A 19,361-nucleotide genomic window follows, 5' to 3' on the forward strand; every position below is an offset into this window, starting at 1 on the left:
AGTATATAATACTGTACAGTCATCTGCTGTCGTAAGTGTCTGTCACATTTACCTCTTTCACTTTATTAATTTCATTAACATTTGTGTTCACATTTGTGTGTGTCGATGTTACTCTTTCAGATGATGCTGCTTCTTCTCAGAAGTGTGTTTACATCCCCCCGCAAGCACACATGAGCTCGGCCTTACAGACACTCCCTGATATGATCACAGAGAGTGAGCAACACCCGGACTCTGTATTAATAATTCTTGGGGATTTTTAATAAAGTGATTCTCTCACGTGAACTGCCAAAATACAGACAGCATGTTACATGTCAAATAGGATCATTTTATACACAACAATAAAGGAAGCATTTCACTCTGTCCCACGGGCAGCTCTGGGACTCTCTGTTTAGTTCATCTCATACCGACCTACAGACAGAAACTGAAATCAGCTAAACTTGTTTTTGTGAGGATTTGTGCATTCCCACCAGGACTCACTTAACCTACAGCAATGACAAGCCATGGTTCACTTCAAAACTCAGCCAGGTCCATCAGACCAAAGACAAAGTGTATGCTCACAGGAATGGGGATAGAGTCTTGTACAAACAGGACAAATACAGTCTGGAAAAGGAGATCAGAGTGGCAAAGAGGAGTTATTCCGAAAAGCTACGGATTCAGTTTTCCTCTAACTACTCAGCTTCAGTGTGGAAAGGTCTGCGGGCCATCACCAACTACACAACACCATCCCCCTCACTGTGCTGATCAGCTGGCCCCCATCTTCACACAGATCTTCAACAGATCACTGGAGCTGTGTGAAGTCCCCTCATGCTTCAAAAGCTCCACCATCATCCTCGTCTCAAAGAAATCCAAAATTACCGGACTAAATGAGTATAGACCTGTGGCTCTAACGGCTGTGGTCATGAAATCATTTGAAAGACTGGGTTTGGCTTATCTGAAGGACATCACTGGACCCTTACTGGACCCTCTGCAGTTTGCCTACAGCGCAAACAGGTCTGTGAATGATGCAGTCAATATGGCACTGCCTTATGTTCTGCAACATCTGGACAGACCAGGGACTTATGTGAGAATCCTGTTTGTGGACTTCAGCTCTGCTTTCAACACCATCATCCCATCACTCCTTCAGCCCAAATTAACCCAGCTCTCCGTGCTCTCCTCTGTCTGTCAGTGGATCACCAGCTTTCTGACAGACAGGAAGAAGCTAGTGCCAGTGGGAAAACTCAAATCCAGCACCCACACCGTCAGCACTGGCGCCCCCCAGGGCTGTGTCCTCTCCCCACTGCTCTTCTCCCTGTACACGAATGACTGCACCTCGAATGACCCCTCTGTCAAGCTCCTGAAGTTTGCAGATGACACCACACTGATCGGCCTCATCCAGGATGGTGACGAGTCTGCTTACAGACTGGAGGTTGAGCGGCTGGCTGTCTGGTGCAGTCTTAACAACCTGGAGCTGAACACGCTCAAGACAGTGGAGATGATCGTGGACTTCAGGAGAAACCCCCCTGCTCTCCCCCCACTCACCATCATGGACAGTATTGTCACAGCAGTGGAGTCATTCAGATTCCTGGGAACCACAATCTCCCAGGACCTGAAGTGGGACATTCACATAGACTCCATTGTGAAAAAGGCTCAGCAGAGGTTGTACTTCCTTCGCCAGCAGAGGAGGTTCAACCTGCCACAGGATCAGTTGAAAACAGCTGAAACAGTTCTACACTGCAATCATCGAATCCATCCTCTGCACTTCAGTGACTGTTTGGTTCAGCTCAGCCACCAAATTTGACCTCAGAGGACTACAGAGGGTAGTCCGGACTGCTGAGCAAACCATTGGCACAACTATCCCCCCTCTCAGAGATCTGTACTTCTCCAGAGTGAGCTAAAAGGGCAAAGACAATCACTCTGGACCCCTCACATCCAGCACACTCACTCACTCTGGACCCCTCACATCCAGCACACTCACTCACACTGGACCCCTCACATCCAGCACACTCACTCACTCTGGACCCCTCACATCCAGCACACTCACTCACTCTGGACCCCTCACATCCAGCACACTCACTCACACTGGACCCCTCACATCCAGCACACTCACTCACTCTGGACCCCTCACATCCAGCACACTCACTCACTCTGGACCCCTCACATCCAGCGCACTCACTCTTCGAACTGTTGCCATCTGGTCGACGCTACAGGGCCCTGAGCACCAGAACAACCAGACATAGGAACAGTTTCTTCCCTCAGGTAATCCATCTGATGAACACTTGACATATACAGAACACACTGCACTATTCTTACACACTATTTACTTAAAACAAATACTATTTATTTCAATTGCACATTTCACAGTTGTACATTTGTCTATATTGTATATGTCATTCTGTTATATATGTCATTCTGTTGTATATGTCATTCTGTTACACTGTTACACTGTGGAGCTTCTGTCATTAAAACAAATTCCTTGTATGTAAAAACATACCACTCCGTCCAGGGTGTATCCCGTCTTGATGCCCGATGACGCCTGAGATAGGCACAGGCTCCCCGTGACCCGAGGTAGTTCGGATAAGCGGTAGAAAATGAGAGTGAGTGAGTGAGTGAGTGAAAACATACCTGGCAATAAAGATCTTTCAGATTCTAATTCTGATTCTAATTCTGATTCTGATCAATCTTTTGTGTTATAACACATCACGATCAGCATTAAATCGATGTGAAAACAGTTAAGAGGTGTTTAACTCCGAAGGGAAACTGTAGTGTACATGTTTAGACAGGAGGAGCTTCTGCTCGTTAATGGATGTGTGTAAAGACGCTAAACTAACAGTGTCGGAAAACCGTGAAACCTTCATCGTGGCTCTTATCTGAAAATATTTTGTCTGAGAAACGCTTACTGTGGACTATAAAAATGTGGATTCTACGGTCTGTTCCCCTCCTATTGTGCTGTAAGTTTACTCCTTTACTGCAAACAAAAAACACACTGGATACTAAATACTAAACCTTCATATTTATTCTCACTGATCTGGAGACTCTACAACACTGTTAGAACTTTTCTTATAATAAATGTTGTGTTTACTTTTCATTTATTTAAGGACCATAATTAAGAAACACTGCTGTACTTTAATCAGAGTCTAGAGTGAGTTTTAAAAGCACACATTAATGCACTGAAGGAGTTTTCTGGATGATTTCAGTCCAGTTTAATATCTTTAGCAGATAAAATAATGTTTACACTTTAAGTGTTTTGGCTGTTTAATAAAGACTTAATGTGGTTATTGATTTGATATTGTTAAGGCTATAAATCCATGGTGTAATTATTGTGCTGATCTGTGATGATGATGATGATGATGATGATAAATCCTCTTTTCTTTGTTAAATTTAAACTTTAAATATACAGTCTTGCAAAAGTATTTACCCCCATGAAATTGGTCAGGTTTGTGAGAATTACACATAATAAATTAATCTATTTTTCCTTTCAGTATTTTCATTGCACTCATGTTCTCTTACAGTCTATTTTCAGTCACAATTAATTATTGATGCCAAAGTATCTTAAAGCTCAGGTGAAAGATATTGTTTTAACCAAAAAACATTTTACCTAAATTTGTCTTTCACCTCTGAAATATTAAAACAGCTCTAATTTTCTGAATAAAAACCACTTTTATTGAGTTTCCATTGAATGAGTGAAAGAAGTGAAAATGAAGGAGCTTTCTAAGAAAGAACAAAAGATCAGTTAATAGGATGGAACAGGGTGTGAAATTATATCCAAATGGTTGGACATCCCACTGAGGTCAGTAGTGAGGAAGTGGAAGCTACATCCACACCACATACACAAGCATTATCTAGACAAGGACTGTGATGGAGGCCAACAGTGAGGCCAAAGTCACCCTGAAGGAGTTAGGATGTCAAAACTGAAGAAAGAATGAATTTTTTATATAAATATCTTCAGTCTGCTAAGAAAAACCCAGATATTTGGACAACATTTCTCCTTTCAGCAGAACAAATGTCCAAAAACAATAAATTCATTTTTTTAATTAAAATGTACTTCATCATTAAAAGCTTGTGATAATTTAAGGGAGTGAATACTTTTGCAATGCAGCATATACCATAATATACCATATCTGGTCTTAGATGCACTACTGTAGTAAATAATAATATATTTTCTACAGAACAAATTTGATTCTATGAAATGTAAAGTTTGTGCATTTTCAGGTCTAAATACAGCATCATCTGCACTCACAGATCTGTATCACAGTGTAGTTTTAATGCACTTCATGTGATGAGGATGTGATGATGTTTGTGAGTGAAATGATGAAGCTGAATCTTTGATGCAGGTTTACTGTGTGAAGCTGGAGACGAGACGGTCACACTGCAGGAACTGGAAGGAACCACTATAACTCTTAATCCTGGGATAACTGGGATTCAGAGTAATGCTCAGATTCTGTGGAGGTATGGACCTGAGAAAGAGGATAAAACGATATTGAACAGTTATATGCATGGAGGAGTAATTTTTACGAACATCAGTGAGGGATTCAAAGAGCGACTGCAGCTGGACAGAAACAGTGGAGCTTTAACCATCAGGAACATCAGCAGAACTGATTCTGGAGTTTATACATTCCACACCCTCAATGGACGTGTCTCATCTAGGACTTTCAGTGTCAGTGTTTATGGTGAGTAAAAGTGTTTCATGTCTCCTTCATGTCCGTGTTTATTCTGAACTTTAATATAAAATGCCTGAAATATCCTGAAACTATCAGCCACTGAGATTCTACTCACATTAATACGAGTTATTGTCTGAAACCTAACCAGCTTCTGGTGTCTTAGAGGAATTAACCAATGATGTGTCAGGGGCGGAGTCACATCTCAAACCACACACACACACACACACACACACACACACACACACACACACACACACACACACACACACACACACACACACACACACACACAATTGTGTTTCTAATCCATTCTCCTATAATGTGTTTGTGTTTTTAGCTCCAGTATCAACTCCAGTAATAATAAATGAAAGAGGAAAGCGAAGTGTGATTTCCACAGAGACATGTTTCCTCCTGTGTTCTGTGGAGAATGGAGAAGATGTGAAGTTATCCTGGTACAGAGAGAAGGAGAGAATCTCCATCACCAATAACACAGATCTCAGTGTTCCCCTCAAGCTCCCACTTCAAATACAACACAATGACACTAACACTTACATCTGTGTGTCTGCAAACCCTGTCAGCAATAAAACAACTTCTCTCATCATCACACAGCTCTGTGACGTCTCAGGTACGTCAGTGAGTCTAAACTCATTACTGATCATCTGTCTGGTTAATGAAAAGTCATTTAAAATACATCGAGGATTCACATTTCACTGACTGCACTGGAATATTAATGGAATATTAATGGAATATGAATCCAGTGTAGCGTCATGTTACAGTTTTCTCATGGATTTGAGGGAAAATCTAAATAAAATGTCTGATGTAGATCTGCTGATATGATCATATAATATTTATGTCATTAATTATTATTTCTCTACATTTATGATTATATCTTAATCTGTACAGATGATTCTTCCTCTTCACTGCTTATTGCTCTGATATCTGTTGGATGTATTCTGTTATTTATTATGATAATATCTTTGGGGATTTGGCTGAAAAAGAAAAAAACACAAGGCAAGTAATGAATCTTTCTGTTCATGTGTTTAGTTCAGTTTTTATATTTGTTCAGTTCAGTAACATTTAATCTGATTATTTTTTCTTTATTTTCAGAAAAACCTGAGAAACCGACTTCCTCTGATGTAAATAGTACAGCTCACAGTTCAGAGAGAGATAAAGAGGTAAAGTTGTGGGGAAAATAATTTGGTATAAAATCACAGGAGTGATAAAGTCTCCTCCTGATTCAGATAGTGAAATATACTGCTGTGTTACAGGAAGAAAACTCCACAGTAACGGATGTTGATGTAGACAGAGACCCTGTGGTGTATTCAGACGTGAGGAGATCCAAATAATACAACACATCACATAATATATCCTTATTATATCATTTCTTTTACATACTTCTGTTCACAAATCTCCACAGTTTGTGTTTCATGTTCCACATTTTCAGTGTGTAGATTCTTTACAATACCATTAAAGCGTGAACTTGGTTGTGTTTTCCATCTTTTAGTGAGTATTTGAGTCGAGAGCTTGATGTGATTACAGGAAGTAGATTTCAGAGTCGTTAACTGAGTCGTGTCTGAACGAGTATTTCTGTTTGTCTCGTCGCATTCTATTTACAAACTCATTAATCCCTTTGAACTGAGCTGAGAAACCCTGTAGCAGTTAGGACGTGTCTTCAGGGATCTGAGTCTAATAGCTTCACATTTACATGCTCTGACTAGCGGCATTAAAGTGAACAAAGACCCAATTGTTAAACTTAAAGCTAAAAACCAGCTTCAGTGAATCAGCAGCTTCAGTTTTCCAGCTTCAGTGTTTACGCTTCTCACGTTACAGCTGTATTGTTCAGATCAGATCCAGGTCTTATCTAGAAGATCGAGTTAAAGGTGTTAGTGTTGCCATTTATTTCAAATATTAAAAGTTACAGTAAAAAACATTAAATGTTACAGAGAAAATGAAAATGTTCCTAAAAGTGTTCAGTAATAAAGTAAAGTTCAGATAAAACACTTATTGAAGCTCAAGGTGGAGAAGACCTTTTCGCTCAAGTATGTGCTCCCGAAAAGGCACATGGTCCACTTGAACATTCAGGAAAGCTCAGGGAAGCAAGGTGTCAATTTTCTCAAAAATTGGCCAAGCTTTTTTGCTTTTCCATTCACCTCAGAGTGAGTTCAGAGTTGCACTGCAGTACAATGAGCTACATTTAAAGCACAGGAGGGGCATCTTGCACATCAAAGGAGAAGGGGTCCGCAAAAATTTGAAATGTGGCTCTTGAAGTCTGCAAGTCTCTGATCTCCTGTAGCTTCAAAATGACATCATCATACTTCTCACCACTGAATGGTGTGCCTGCATCCGCAATTGCCTTGCATGCTGGGAAATGGCAAAGGTTTGTCTGAGAGAGCTGGGCTTTCCATAACACAAGTTTTGTGGAGAATGCACAAGAAATACAATTTGAAATGTCACGTTTACACAAATAGACATGCTGAGGAGTGCAAAATACCAGGGAGATGAGAGAGCCAACCGGGTTGCCAATCTTAAAACATGTCTACTGATGTGTAGTGGTTTAAAAAGATCAATATAATTAACTTCTTCCAAGATGGCGGCGCGGCAGTAGCACGCAGCGGCCTCTCCGGATTCAATACGGTGCTAATTACGTTTTTAAGTTTTTATTTACGGTTTTGAGCCCGACCATTGCTTCTACATGGATGCCAGAGACAGCGGTGTTCATGTATACAAACATGTATACAAACACCAGGACCTAATAAAGTACAGAAATCGTGTAACAACCAACCTGCACGATGATGTACTGGTTAGGCTTCGTGACCTCGGCTTGCTGCGGAGACCAGGCCCCCAGTCCCCGGTGTCGCCTGATACCAGAGACCAGGGGAGGGGACGCCGAAAGCGGTTCGCGAGGAAGCGGAAGCGCGGTAAGCGAGCGGGCGTCCGTGCTAGGCTAAAAACAAACCCTAGCCGGCCGGCTATCCCGTCCATTCTACTATCCAACGTTTGCTCCCTGGACAATAAACTGGACTACATCCGACTCGAACGCTCTACACGGAGAGAGGTTAGAAACTGCTGTGTGTTTGTTTTCACGGAGACGTGGCTCAGCGACAGAGTTCCGGACGCCGCCATTCAGCTGGACGGGCTAACTTCATTTAGAGCCGACAGAAATGCAGCTCTTTGCGGTAAGACTCGCGGTGGTGGTGTGTGTGTTTATATCAACACGGAATGGTGCAAGAACTCTGTGCTTGTTTCTACTTACTGCTCATCGTCAGTAGAGTTTGTGACTGTTAGATGCAGACCATTTATTTACCACGGGAATTTACTACTGTTTACATTGTCGGAGTTTACATTCCTCCTAGCGCTAATGCTAAAGAGGCGCTAAGTGAGCTATACGGAGCTATTAGCGACCTACAGAATGTTCACCCCGACGGACTTTTTATCATCGCCGGAGATTTCAACCATGCAAATCTTAAGTCAGTGCTCCCTAAATTCCATCAGCATGTGGACTTTGCTATGAGAGGTGAAAACACGCTGGATCTTGTTTACACAAACATTCCCGGCGCGTACCGTGCGGAGCCCCGCCCCCACCTCGGCTACTCAGACCACATCACTGTTATGCTAATTCCTGCATACAGACCACTCGTCAGACGCTCAAAACCGGTTCTGAAGCAGGTGAAAACCTGGCCAGCAGGAGCCACTTCTGCTCTTCAGGACTGCTTTGAGTGCACTGACTGGAATATCTTCAGGGAGGCTGCAACCAACGGCGACTCCGTCAACTTGGAGGAGTACACGTCAGCAGTGACCAGTTACATCAGCAAGTGCATTGATGACGTGACCGTCTCCAAGACCATCACTACGCACCCCAACCAGAAGCCGTGGATGACTGCTAATGTGCGTGCTCTGCTGAGGTCTAGGGACCTAGCCTTCAGAACAGGGTGGCCCTAAGAACAGCAAGGGCCAAACTGTCTCGAGCCATCGGAGAGGCAAAGCGTGCACATGCCCAGGCAATCCACAGCCACTTCCAGGACAGCGGAGACACCCGGCGCATGTGGCAGGGCATACAGGCGATCACAAACTACAAGACAGCTTCACCTGCTTGTGATAGCGACGCCTCCCTCCCAGACGCGTTGAACGAGTTCTACGCTCGGTTCGAGGTACAGAACAACGTTACGCCAAGGAAGACCATCCCTCGTCCCGATGACCAGGTACTCTGTCTATCCACGGCCGACGTGAGGAGATCTCTATGCAGAGTTAACCCACGGAAGGCTGCTGGACCAGACAACATTCCTGGCAGGGTGCTCAGAGAATGTGCAGAACAGCTAGCGGATGTCTTTACGGACATCTTCAACATTTCCCTGAGCAGCGCTGTTGTTCCTACGTGCCTCAAAACTACCACCATCGTTCCTGTCCCAAAGAAGTCTACAGTGTCTTGCCTCAATGACTATCGTCCCGTTGCACTCACACCCATAGTTATGAAGTGCTTCGAGAAGCTCGTCATGAGGCACATCAAGACCCAGCTACCACCCTCACTACAGTTCGCGTATCGTCCAAACCGCTCCACAGACGATGCCATTACCACAGCCCTCCACTTAGCCCTCACCCATCTGGACAATAAGGACACTTATGTACGAATGCTGTTCATAGACTTTAGTTCAGCATTCAATACAATCATCCCTCAGCACCTGATTGGGAAGCTGAGCCTGCTGGGACTAAACAACTCCCTCTGCAATTGGATCCTGGACTTCCTGACTGGGAGACCTCAGTCAGTCCGGATCGGGAACAGCATCTCCAGCACCACCACACTGAACACTGGAGCTCCTCAAGGCTGCGTGCTCAGTCCACTGCTGTTCACTCTGCTGACTCACGACTGTGCAGCAATGCACAGATCGAATCATATTATTAAGTTCGCCGATGACACGACCGTGGTGGGTCTCATCAACAAGAACGACGAGTCAGCATACAGGGAGGAGGTGCAACAACTAACTGCCTGGTGTAGAGCCAACAACCTTTCTCTGAATGTGGACAAAACTAAAGAGATGGTTGTGGACTTCAGGAGAGCACAGAGCGACCACTCTCCGCTGAACATCGACGGATCATCTGTAGAGATCGTCAAGAGCACCAAATTTCTGGGTGTTCATCTAGCGGAGAACCTCACCTGGTCACTCAACACCAGCGCCGTCACCAAGAAAGCCCAGCAGCGTCTCTACTTCCTCCGAAGGCTGAGAAAGGCACATCTCCCTCCCCCAGCCCTGACCATGTTCTACAGAGGGACCATTGAGAGCATCCTGAGCAGCTGCATCACTGTCTGGTTTGGGAACTGTACGATCTCGGATCACAAAACCCTGCAGCGGATAGTGAGGACAGCGGAGAAGATCATTGGGGTCTCTCTTCCCTCTATCATGGACACTTACACCACACGCTGCGTCCGCAAAGGCAACAGCATTGTCGATGACCCCACACACCCCTCACACACACTCTTCACCCTCCTGCCGTCTGGAAAAAGGTACCGAAGCATTCGGGCCCTCACGACCAGACTGCGTAACAGTTTCTTCCCACAAGCCATTAGACTTCTCAATAACCGAACTGTACTATACTGAGCACAACATACACACACATCATCTGTATGGACTGCACAGACCCTCACAAAACACACACACTGTTTTGCACACGTTTCTGCTGTTTTTGCACATATTGGACAATATCTCAGTCATCTGCTGTTTTTTGCACAACTCCATATATAATCCAAAGGACCTGCTGCTAAGAACCTGCTGCTGTTCATTCTTTTACTGCACAAAATATTGTTTGAACATTCAGTATTTACACCGGTCGGTCGGCGCTGTTTCTGTTACTGTTTATTGTCTTTTGTGTATTGCATTTTTTGTACTTTTTGTATTGTCTTGTAACTTAATGTCTGCACTGTTTTTTGTCCTGCACTGTCTTTTGTCCTGCACTGTCTTGCTTGTCTTGTCCTGCACTGTTTGCACCAGGTTGCACAGTTGCACTTTATGTGGCTAAGACTACTTACATGTCCTTAGCCCTGTCTTTGTTTTATGTAGCACCTTGATCCTGGAGAAACGTTGTCTCATTTCACTGTGTACTGCAACAGCTATATATGGTTGAAATGACAATAAAAAGCTTCTTGACTCTCTTGACTCTTGAACTTACTTAATGTGATGTTTATTATTGTTCTAAGTCTGTTGGTTAACTAAAAATGTAATTCAAGGAGTGTCCAGTAGGGGGAACTCAAAGGCTGCCTCAAGCTATGCTGCTGTGTGTCACAGCCAATGCAGCACTGCACGCAGACAACAGCACGAGTCCCTCTCTTTTCAAGTCAAGTCACCTTTATTGTCACATCACCACAGCACATGTGCCATGGTGAGTGAAATTCTTGTATGTCTGGTAAAATCTAGTACATATAAGTATAAATATTATATACATGTAATATATATATATATATATATATATGTAACATGTAAGGTGCAACGGAAATGTCCTGTGGTACCGATAGCTTATTGTCAGATAGATTGTTATACTAAATTAAATGCAGTGTGTGTGTATAGTCCAGTGTGTATAGATGCAGTATGAATGCAGTGTGTAGCATACCATATTGTGGAAGTATACTGTATGCTGTGTTAGTTATGGCTGTTAATTAGTCTGATGGCCTGAGGGGAAAAAGCTATCCCTCAGTCGACTGGTGCGGGATCGGATGCTGCGGAGACATCTTCCTGAGGGGAGCAGAGAGAGCAGTCTGTGGGACGGGTGGCTGGAGTCATTAGTGATCCTCCGAGCTTTTCTTATACACCGCCTGTTGTAGATGTCCTGGAGGGAGGGAAGCTCACCTCCAACAATTTGCCTGGCAGTTCGCACGACCCTTTTCAGAGCTTTACAAATTGCCAGCGGTGCTGTTTCCAAACCAGGCGATGATGCAGCCCGTCAGGATGCTCTCTATAGTGCAGGTGTAGAATGTTCTGAGGATGCTGGGGCTCATTCCAAACTTCCTCAGCCGTCTCAGGAAGAAGAGGCGTTGGTGTGCCTTCTTCAGTACTGCGTGAGATCCTCACTGATGTTAACACCCAGAAACTTAAAGCTGCTCACACACTCCACAGGTGTCTTGTCCATGGTGATGGGTCTGTGTTCTCTGCTCTGTCTGCTGAAATCTACCACCAGTGCTTTGGTCTTGTCATTGTTTAGTGAGAGGTGGTTCTCCTGACACCATTTAGTCCGGGTGCTCACCTCTTCTCTGTAGGCCTCTCATCAGACAATCTCATCGTTGTCGGTGATCAGGCCTATCACCGTTGTATCTTTTCTTAATATATATATATTTTCCCCCCTTTTTCAAGGTATGGAATTTTTATTAATGTCATCCTTGTAATAAGATAAGATTGCACAGTAGTTGGTAATGCTTTTTATTTTTGAACATGCTTAGGATGTGAGTTAATGGTTCAATTGTCATGTTAGCCTTGTTAGCACGCTAACCACGAGGAAGTAAAATCCTGGGTTAAAATGGTACTGTCTACTAGTGATGGGAAGTTCGTTTTATTTTTCCGCGAACCGGTTCTTTCGGACAGTTCGTTTTAATGAACCAGTTCAATAATCCAGTTCACCAGTTCTTTTACGTCTTGACAAATTCACAATGACGTCATGACGTAAATTCCTTCATCCCACCGCTGCCGGCAGATATTAATATGAAGATATGAAAAGTTCTTTGTAATCATAACTTTAGTTGAATATGTTTCTTAAATGTAAGTTTTGCAAATAAAACACCCAGTACAGGCATTGATGTGCAAACGTGGGTGTTATACATGTCTTAAAGATATAAAGTTAATAAACTAATCTTCATCAACTTACAAAAACTAAGGAAAAAAGCATAATGTTGATTTATGTTTTATATAATGTTTCTTTCACTCCATCAGTTGTTTCAAAAACTAATGTAACTGAGTGAAACACTCATACGTTGATAAGACACATTTCCATTTGTTGCTGTATCAGTTCAGTGATTTACGCATGCGCAGTAACAACAGCTCATCGGTTCTCAGTATGTCGGACACGTCCGAGACAAACAGTTCTCAGTTCAGTGTACCGACGATTCGCTGTATCGGTTCAGTGTTGCACGCATGCGCAGTATCAACAGTTTGAGCTCACTTTTCTCACAGCACAACATGTCTCAGTTCAGTGTACAGGAGTTACATATACTCTGGGATATTAGTTTATTTAGAGTCGGACCGACTGTCAGACATGACCGAAAGTGAGTAACTTTAGTAACTTGCGGATCAGCGCTGACTCAAGACGCGAACTGTTTAGAACGAATCAGTCCGATTTGGTGAACCGGTTCATCCAGTTCACTAACGGAACCGGTTCAAAAGAACGATTCGTTCACGAACTGGCCATCACTACTGTCTACCAATTTAAATGGTTGGGAGCAAATATTATGTTGAATGTACTCCATGTTATTTTATATTTTAGGTTTAACTTGTTGATTGATAATGGGCTACAGAAACATTGTTCAGAGAGTTATTTTATTTTACTTTCAAATAAGTTATAAGAATGTTTACAAAGGACTGAGTGTTTAAGAAATGTTGGTTTAGGGTTGTTATAAAACAATTATAAAAGTGAAAAGTTATGAAGATGTAACTGAAGAAGTGTTTAAATGACAGAGTTATACTAACTGTGATACATCTGCATCTCGTTGCTAGACTGGATATTAATGTTATGTCTTAAGTTATGTCTTGGAAATTAATGCCTTGTTATGTGCATTCAATGTGTCACAGCCAATACAGCTCTGCACACTGACAACAGCACGAGTCCGTGTCTCTTTTCTTAATATATATTTTCCCCTTTTTCAAGGTGTGCAACAGATGCAACAACATTTCTTCAAGAAAGCAACCAAAGAGAATAATGCAGCAGTCGAAGCTAGCTAGACTTGTGTAATATGGTTCAAACATGTCATGTAATGCCTTCCTGATGGCCTATTTTACACAACACTTAATGTGTGCTGATATTTTACAGGCTGTTTTATGACATTTACCTGTGAAATTTATCATGGAAACACTGACCCCCCCCCCTTTCCCCGAAAACAAGTCTGCCTTTTACCGAAAATCAAGTCTGGCCTTTTTGTTGCAGTACTTCTGCCTTATTATGAAAAAACATGCTGCGTTGTCAAAACTGCAGAGAACTTCTTGTACACTTCCCTGTCACATATCACACAGAAGAATGTCTCATGGACCAATCTCCCAATCTCCCTTTATACAATTACAATGAGTGAGTTTTTCTTTTTCTATGTTTTGTCTGTATATGATTTCCACTGATCATACGCCTATATACATATACACATACATACGCATGAATACGACAACCGTGATATACACAAAGACCTATGTATGAGATATCCACCTATATTAATACCTACATTAATCACATCTCTACATATAAAATGATCAATGATGATACTCTATCACCTACAATCACCTATGGTATAGGAGTTCGGATTTAGAATATGATTATGACATACAAGTCTTTAAACGTGGATCAGTTCACACATCTTCTGAACATGGTTTTATCTGAACTTTACTTTATTACTGAACACTTTTAGGAACATTTTCATTTTCTCTGTAACATTTAATGTTTTTTACTGTAACTTTTAATATTTGAAATAAATGGCAACACTAACACCTTTAACTCGATCTTCTAGATAAGACATGGATCTGATCTGAACAATACGGCTGTAACGTGAGAAGCGTAAACACTGAAGCTGGAAAACTGAAGCTGCTGATTCACTGAAGCTGGTTTTTAGCTTTAAGTTTAACATTCGGTTCTTTGTTCACTTTAATGCCGCTAGTCAGAGCATGTAAATGTGAAGCTATTAGACTCAGATCCCTGAAGACACGTCCTAACTGCTACAGGGTTTCTCAGCTCAGTTCAAAGGGATTAATGAGTTTGTAAATAGAATGAGACGAGACAAACAGAAATACTCGTTCAGACACGACTCAGTTAACGACTCTGAAATCTACTTCCTGTAATCACATCAAGCTCTCGACTCAAATACTCACTAAAAGATGGAAAACACAACCGAGTTCACGCTTTAATGGTATTGTACAGAATCTACACACTGAAAATGTGGAACATGAAACACAAACTGTGGAGATTTGTGAACAGAAGTATGTAAAAGAAATGATATAATAAGAATATATTATTGTATTGTATTATTTGGATCACCTCACGTCTGAATACACCACAGAGTCTCTCTCTACTTCAGCATCCGTTACTGTGGAGTTTTCTTCCTGTAACACAGCAGTATATTTCACTATCTGAATCAGGAGGAGACTTTATCACTCCTGTGATTTTATACCAAATTATTTTCCCCACAACTTTACCTCTTTTTCTCTCTCTGAACTGTGAGCTGTACTATTTACATCAGAGGAAGTCGGTTTCTCAGGTTTTTCTGAAAATAAAGAAAAAATAATCAGATTAAATGTTACTGAACTGAACAAATATAAAAACTGAACTAAACACATGAACAGAAAGATTCATTACTTGCCTTGTGTTTTTTTCTTTTTCAGCCAAATCCCCAAAGATATTATCATAATAAATAACAGAATACATCCAACAGATATCAGAGCAATAAGCAGTGAAGAGGGACAATCATCTGTACAGATTGAGATAAAATCTTGAATGTAGAGAAATAATAATTAATGACAGAAATATTATATGATCATATCAGCAGATCTACATCAGACATGTTATTTAGATTTTCCCTCAAATCCATGAGAAACCTGTAACATGACGCTACACTGGATTCATATTCCATTAATATTCCATTAATATTCCAGTGCAGTCAGTGAAATGTGAATCCTCGATGTATTTTAAATGACTTTTCATTAACCAGACAGATGATCAGTAATGAGTTTAGACTCACTGACGTACCTGAGACGTCACAGAGCTGTGTGATGATGAGAGAAGTTGTTTTATGGCTGACAGGGTTTGCAGACACACAGATGTAAGTGTTAGTGTCATTGTGTTGTATTTGAAGTGAGAGATTGAGGGGAACACTGAGATCTGTGTTATTGGTGATGGAGATTCTCTCATTCTCTCTGTACCAGGATAACTTCACATCTTCTCCATTCTCCACAGAACACAGGAGGAAACATGTCTCTGTGGAAATCACACTTGGCTTTCCTCTTTCATTTATTATTACTGGAGTTGATACTGGAGCTAAAAACACAAACACATTATAGGAGAATGGATTAGAAACACAATTGTGTGTGTGTGTGTGTGTGTGTGTGTGTGTGTGTGTGTGTGTGTGTGTGTGTATGTGTGTGTGTGTGTGTGTGTGGTTTGAGATGTGACTCCGCCCCTGACACATCATTGGTTAATTCCTCTAAGACACCAGAAGCTGGTTAGGTTTCAGACAATAACTCGTATTAATGTGAGTAGAATCTCAGTGGCTGATAGTTTCAGGATATTTCAGGCATTTTATATTAAAGTTCAGAATAAACACGGACATGAAGGAGACATGAAACACTTTTACTCACCATAAACACTGACACTGAAAGTCCTAGATGAGACACGTCCATTGAGGGTGTGGAATGTATAAACTCCAGAATCAGTTCTGCTGATGTTCCTGATGGTTAAAGCTCCACTGTTTCTGTCCAGCTGCAGTCGCTCTTTGAATCCCTCACTGATGTTCGTAAAAATTACTCCTCCATGCATATAACTGTTCAATATCGTTTTATCCTCTTTCTCAGGTCCATACCTCCACAGAATCTGAGCATTACTCTGAATCCCAGTTATCCCAGGATTAAGAGTGATAGTGGTTCCTTCCAGTTCCTGCAGTGTGACCGTCTCGTCTCCAGCTTCACACAGTAAACCTGCATCAAAGATTCAGCTTCATCATTTCACTGACAAACATCATCACATCCTCATCACATGAAGTGCATTAAAACTACACTGTGATACAGATCTGTGAGTGCAGATGATGCTGTATTTAGACCTGAAAATGCACAAACTTTACATTTCATAGAATCAGATTTGTTCTGTAGAAAATATATTATTATTTACTACAGTAGTGCATCTAAGACCAGATATGGTATATTATGGTATACGTTGCCTTGCAAAAGTATTCACTCCCTTAAATTATCACGAGCTTTTAATGATAAAGTACATTTTAATTAAAAAAATGAATTTATTGTTTTTGGACATTTCTTCTGCTGAAAGGAGAAATGTTGTCCAAATATCTGGGTTTTTCTTAGCAGACTGAAGATATTTATATAAAAAATTCATTCTTTCTTCAGTTTTGACATCCTAACTCCTTCAGGGTGACTTTGGCCTCACTGTTGGCCTCCATCACAGTCCTTGTCTAGATAATGCTTGTGTATGTGGTGTGGATGTAGCTTCCACTTCCTCACTACTGACCTCAGTGGGATGTCCAACCATTTGGATATAATTTCACACCCTGTTCCATCCTATTAACTGATCTTTTGTTCTTTCTTAGAAAGCTCCTTCATTTTCACTTCTTTCACTCATTCAATGGAAACTCAATTAAAGTGGTTTTTATTCAGAAAATTAGAGCTGTTTTAATATTTCAGAGGTGAAAAACAAATTTAGGTAAAATGTTTTCTGGTTAAAACAATATCTTTCACCTGAGCTTTAAGATACTTTGGCATCAATAATTAATTGTGACTGAAAATAGACTGTAAGAGAACACGAGTGCAATGAAAATACTGAGAGGAAAAATAGATTAATTTATTATGTGTAATTCTCACAAACCTGACCAATTCCATGGGGGTAAATACTTTTGCAAGACTGTATATTTAAAGTTTAAATTTAACAAAGAAAAGAGGATTTATCATCATCATCATCATCATCATCATCATCATCATCACAGATCAGCACAATAATTACACCATGGATTTATAGCCTTAACAATATGAAATCAATAACCACATTAAGTCTTTATTAAACAGCGAAACACTTAAACTGTAAACATTATTTTATCTGCTAAAGATATTAAACTGGACTGAAATCATCCAGAAAACTCCTTCAGTACATTAATGTGTGCTTTTAAAACTCACTCTAGACTCTGATTAAAGTACAGCAGTGTTTCTTAATTATGGTCCTTAAATAAATGAAAAGTAAACACAACATTTATTATAAGAAAAGTTCTAACAGTGTTGTAGAGTCTCCAGATCAGTGAGAATAAATATGAAGGTTTAGTATTTAGTATCCAGTGTGTTTTTTGTTTGCAGTAAAGGAGTAAACTTACAGCACAATAGGAGGGGAACAGACCGGAGAATCCACATTTTTATAGTCCACAGTAAGCGTTTCTCAGACAAAATATTTTCAGATAAGAGCCACGATGAAGGTTTCACGGTTTTCCGACACTGTTAGTTTAGCGTCTTTACACACATCCATTAACGAGCAGAAGCTCCTCCTGTCTAAACATGTACACTACAGTTTCCCTTCGGAGGTTAAACACCTCTTAACTGTTTTCACATCGATTTAATGCTGATCGTGATGTGTTATAACACAAAAGATTGATCAGAATCAGAATTAGAATCAGAATTAGAATCTGAAAGATCTTTATTGCCAGGTATGTTTTCACTCACTCACTCACTCACTCTCATTTTCTACCGCTTATCCGAACTACCTCGGGTCACGGGGAGCCTGTGCCTATCTCAGGCGTCATCGGGCATCAAGACGGGATACACCCTGGACGGAGTGGTATGTTTTCACATACAAGGAATTTGTTTTAATGACAGAAGCTCCACAGTGTAACAGTGTAACAGAATGACATATACAACAGAATGACATATATAACAGAATGACATATACAATATAGACAAATGTACAACTGTGAAATGTGCAATTGAAATAAATAGTATGTGTTTTAAGTAAATAGTGTGTAAGAATAGTGCAGTGTGTTCTGTATATGTCAAGTGTTCATCAGATGGATTACCTGAGGGAAGAAACTGTTCCTATGTCTGGTTGTTCTTGTGCTCAGGGCCCTGTAGCGTCGACCAGATGGCAACAGTTCGAAGAGTGAGTGTGCTGGATGTGAGAGGTCCAGAGTGAGTGAGTGTGCTGGATGTGAGGGGTCCAGAGTGAGTGAGTGTGCTGGATGTGAGGGGTCCAGAGTGAGTGAGTGTGCTGGATGTGAGGGGTCCAGAGTGAGTGAGTGTGCTGGATGTGAGGGGTCCAGAGTTAGTGAGTGTGCTGGATGTGAGGGGTCCAGAGTGAGTGAGTGTGCTGGATGTGAGGGGTCCAGAGTGAGTGAGTGTGCTGGATGTGAGGGGTCCAGAGTGATTGTCTTTGCCCTTTTAGCTCACTCTGGAGAAGTACAGATCTCTGAGAGGGGGGATAGTTGTGCCAATGGTTTGCTCAGCAGTCCGGACTACCCTCTGTAGTCCTCTGAGGTCAAATTTGTTGGCTGAGCTGAACCAAACAGTCACTGAAGTGCAGAGGATGGATTCGATGATTGCAGTGTAGAACTGTTTCAGCTGTTTTCAACTGATCCTGTGGCAGGTTGAACCTCCTCTGCTGGCGAAGGAACTACAACCTCTGCTGAGCCTTTTTCACAATGGAGTCTATGTGAATGTCCCACTTCAGGTCCTGGGAGATTGTGGTTCCCAGGAATCTGAATGACTCCACTGCTGTGACAATACTGTCCATGATGGTGAGTGGGGGGAGAGCAGGGGGGTTTCTCCTGAAGTCCACGATCATCTCCACTGTCTTGAG

At 41.5% G+C, this 19,361-nt stretch overlaps 2 protein-coding genes across 5 annotated transcripts in view; one reads left to right on the forward strand and one right to left on the reverse strand.

Moving 5' to 3' along the window:
• Positions 1 to 18,735, reverse strand: part of LOC125145123 (CD48 antigen-like) — an 82,847-nt gene extending 64,112 nt beyond the window's left edge. Inside the window, exons 1-6 of one of the 4 annotated variants that reach the window (XM_047815919.1) lie at positions 18,583 to 18,735; positions 16,160 to 16,495; positions 15,552 to 15,839; positions 15,166 to 15,273; positions 15,002 to 15,069; positions 14,844 to 14,908 (exon numbers count right to left, since the gene is read on the reverse strand). In XM_047815919.1, the coding sequence (XP_047671875.1) occupies positions 14,844 to 14,908; positions 15,002 to 15,069; positions 15,166 to 15,273; positions 15,552 to 15,839; positions 16,160 to 16,337 (707 nt within the window). In that variant the 5' untranslated portion in view covers positions 16,338 to 16,495; positions 18,583 to 18,735. Of the gene's footprint in view, positions 1 to 14,843; positions 14,909 to 15,001; positions 15,070 to 15,165; positions 15,274 to 15,551; positions 15,840 to 16,159; positions 16,496 to 17,889; positions 18,101 to 18,582 lie in introns of those variants that run through there. The other 3 variants (XM_047815916.1, XM_047815917.1, XM_047815918.1) reach the window with 3 other exon arrangements.
• On the forward strand, positions 2,611 to 6,379 carry LOC113643894 (CD48 antigen-like). The gene is made up of 6 exons (XM_047815927.1): positions 2,611 to 2,927; positions 4,311 to 4,646; positions 4,975 to 5,262; positions 5,541 to 5,648; positions 5,745 to 5,812; positions 5,906 to 6,379. Exons 1-6 carry the CDS (start codon positions 2,891 to 2,893, stop codon positions 5,981 to 5,983), a joined length of 915 nt encoding a protein of 304 aa, XP_047671883.1. The 5' UTR covers positions 2,611 to 2,890; the 3' UTR covers positions 5,984 to 6,379.
• Positions 18,736 to 19,361: the final 626 nt, after the last annotated feature.

The sequence above is a fragment of the Tachysurus fulvidraco genome, chromosome 7 (assembly GCF_022655615.1).
Source record: "Tachysurus fulvidraco isolate hzauxx_2018 chromosome 7, HZAU_PFXX_2.0, whole genome shotgun sequence".
Classification (NCBI taxonomy): domain Eukaryota; kingdom Metazoa; phylum Chordata; class Actinopteri; order Siluriformes; family Bagridae; genus Tachysurus; species Tachysurus fulvidraco.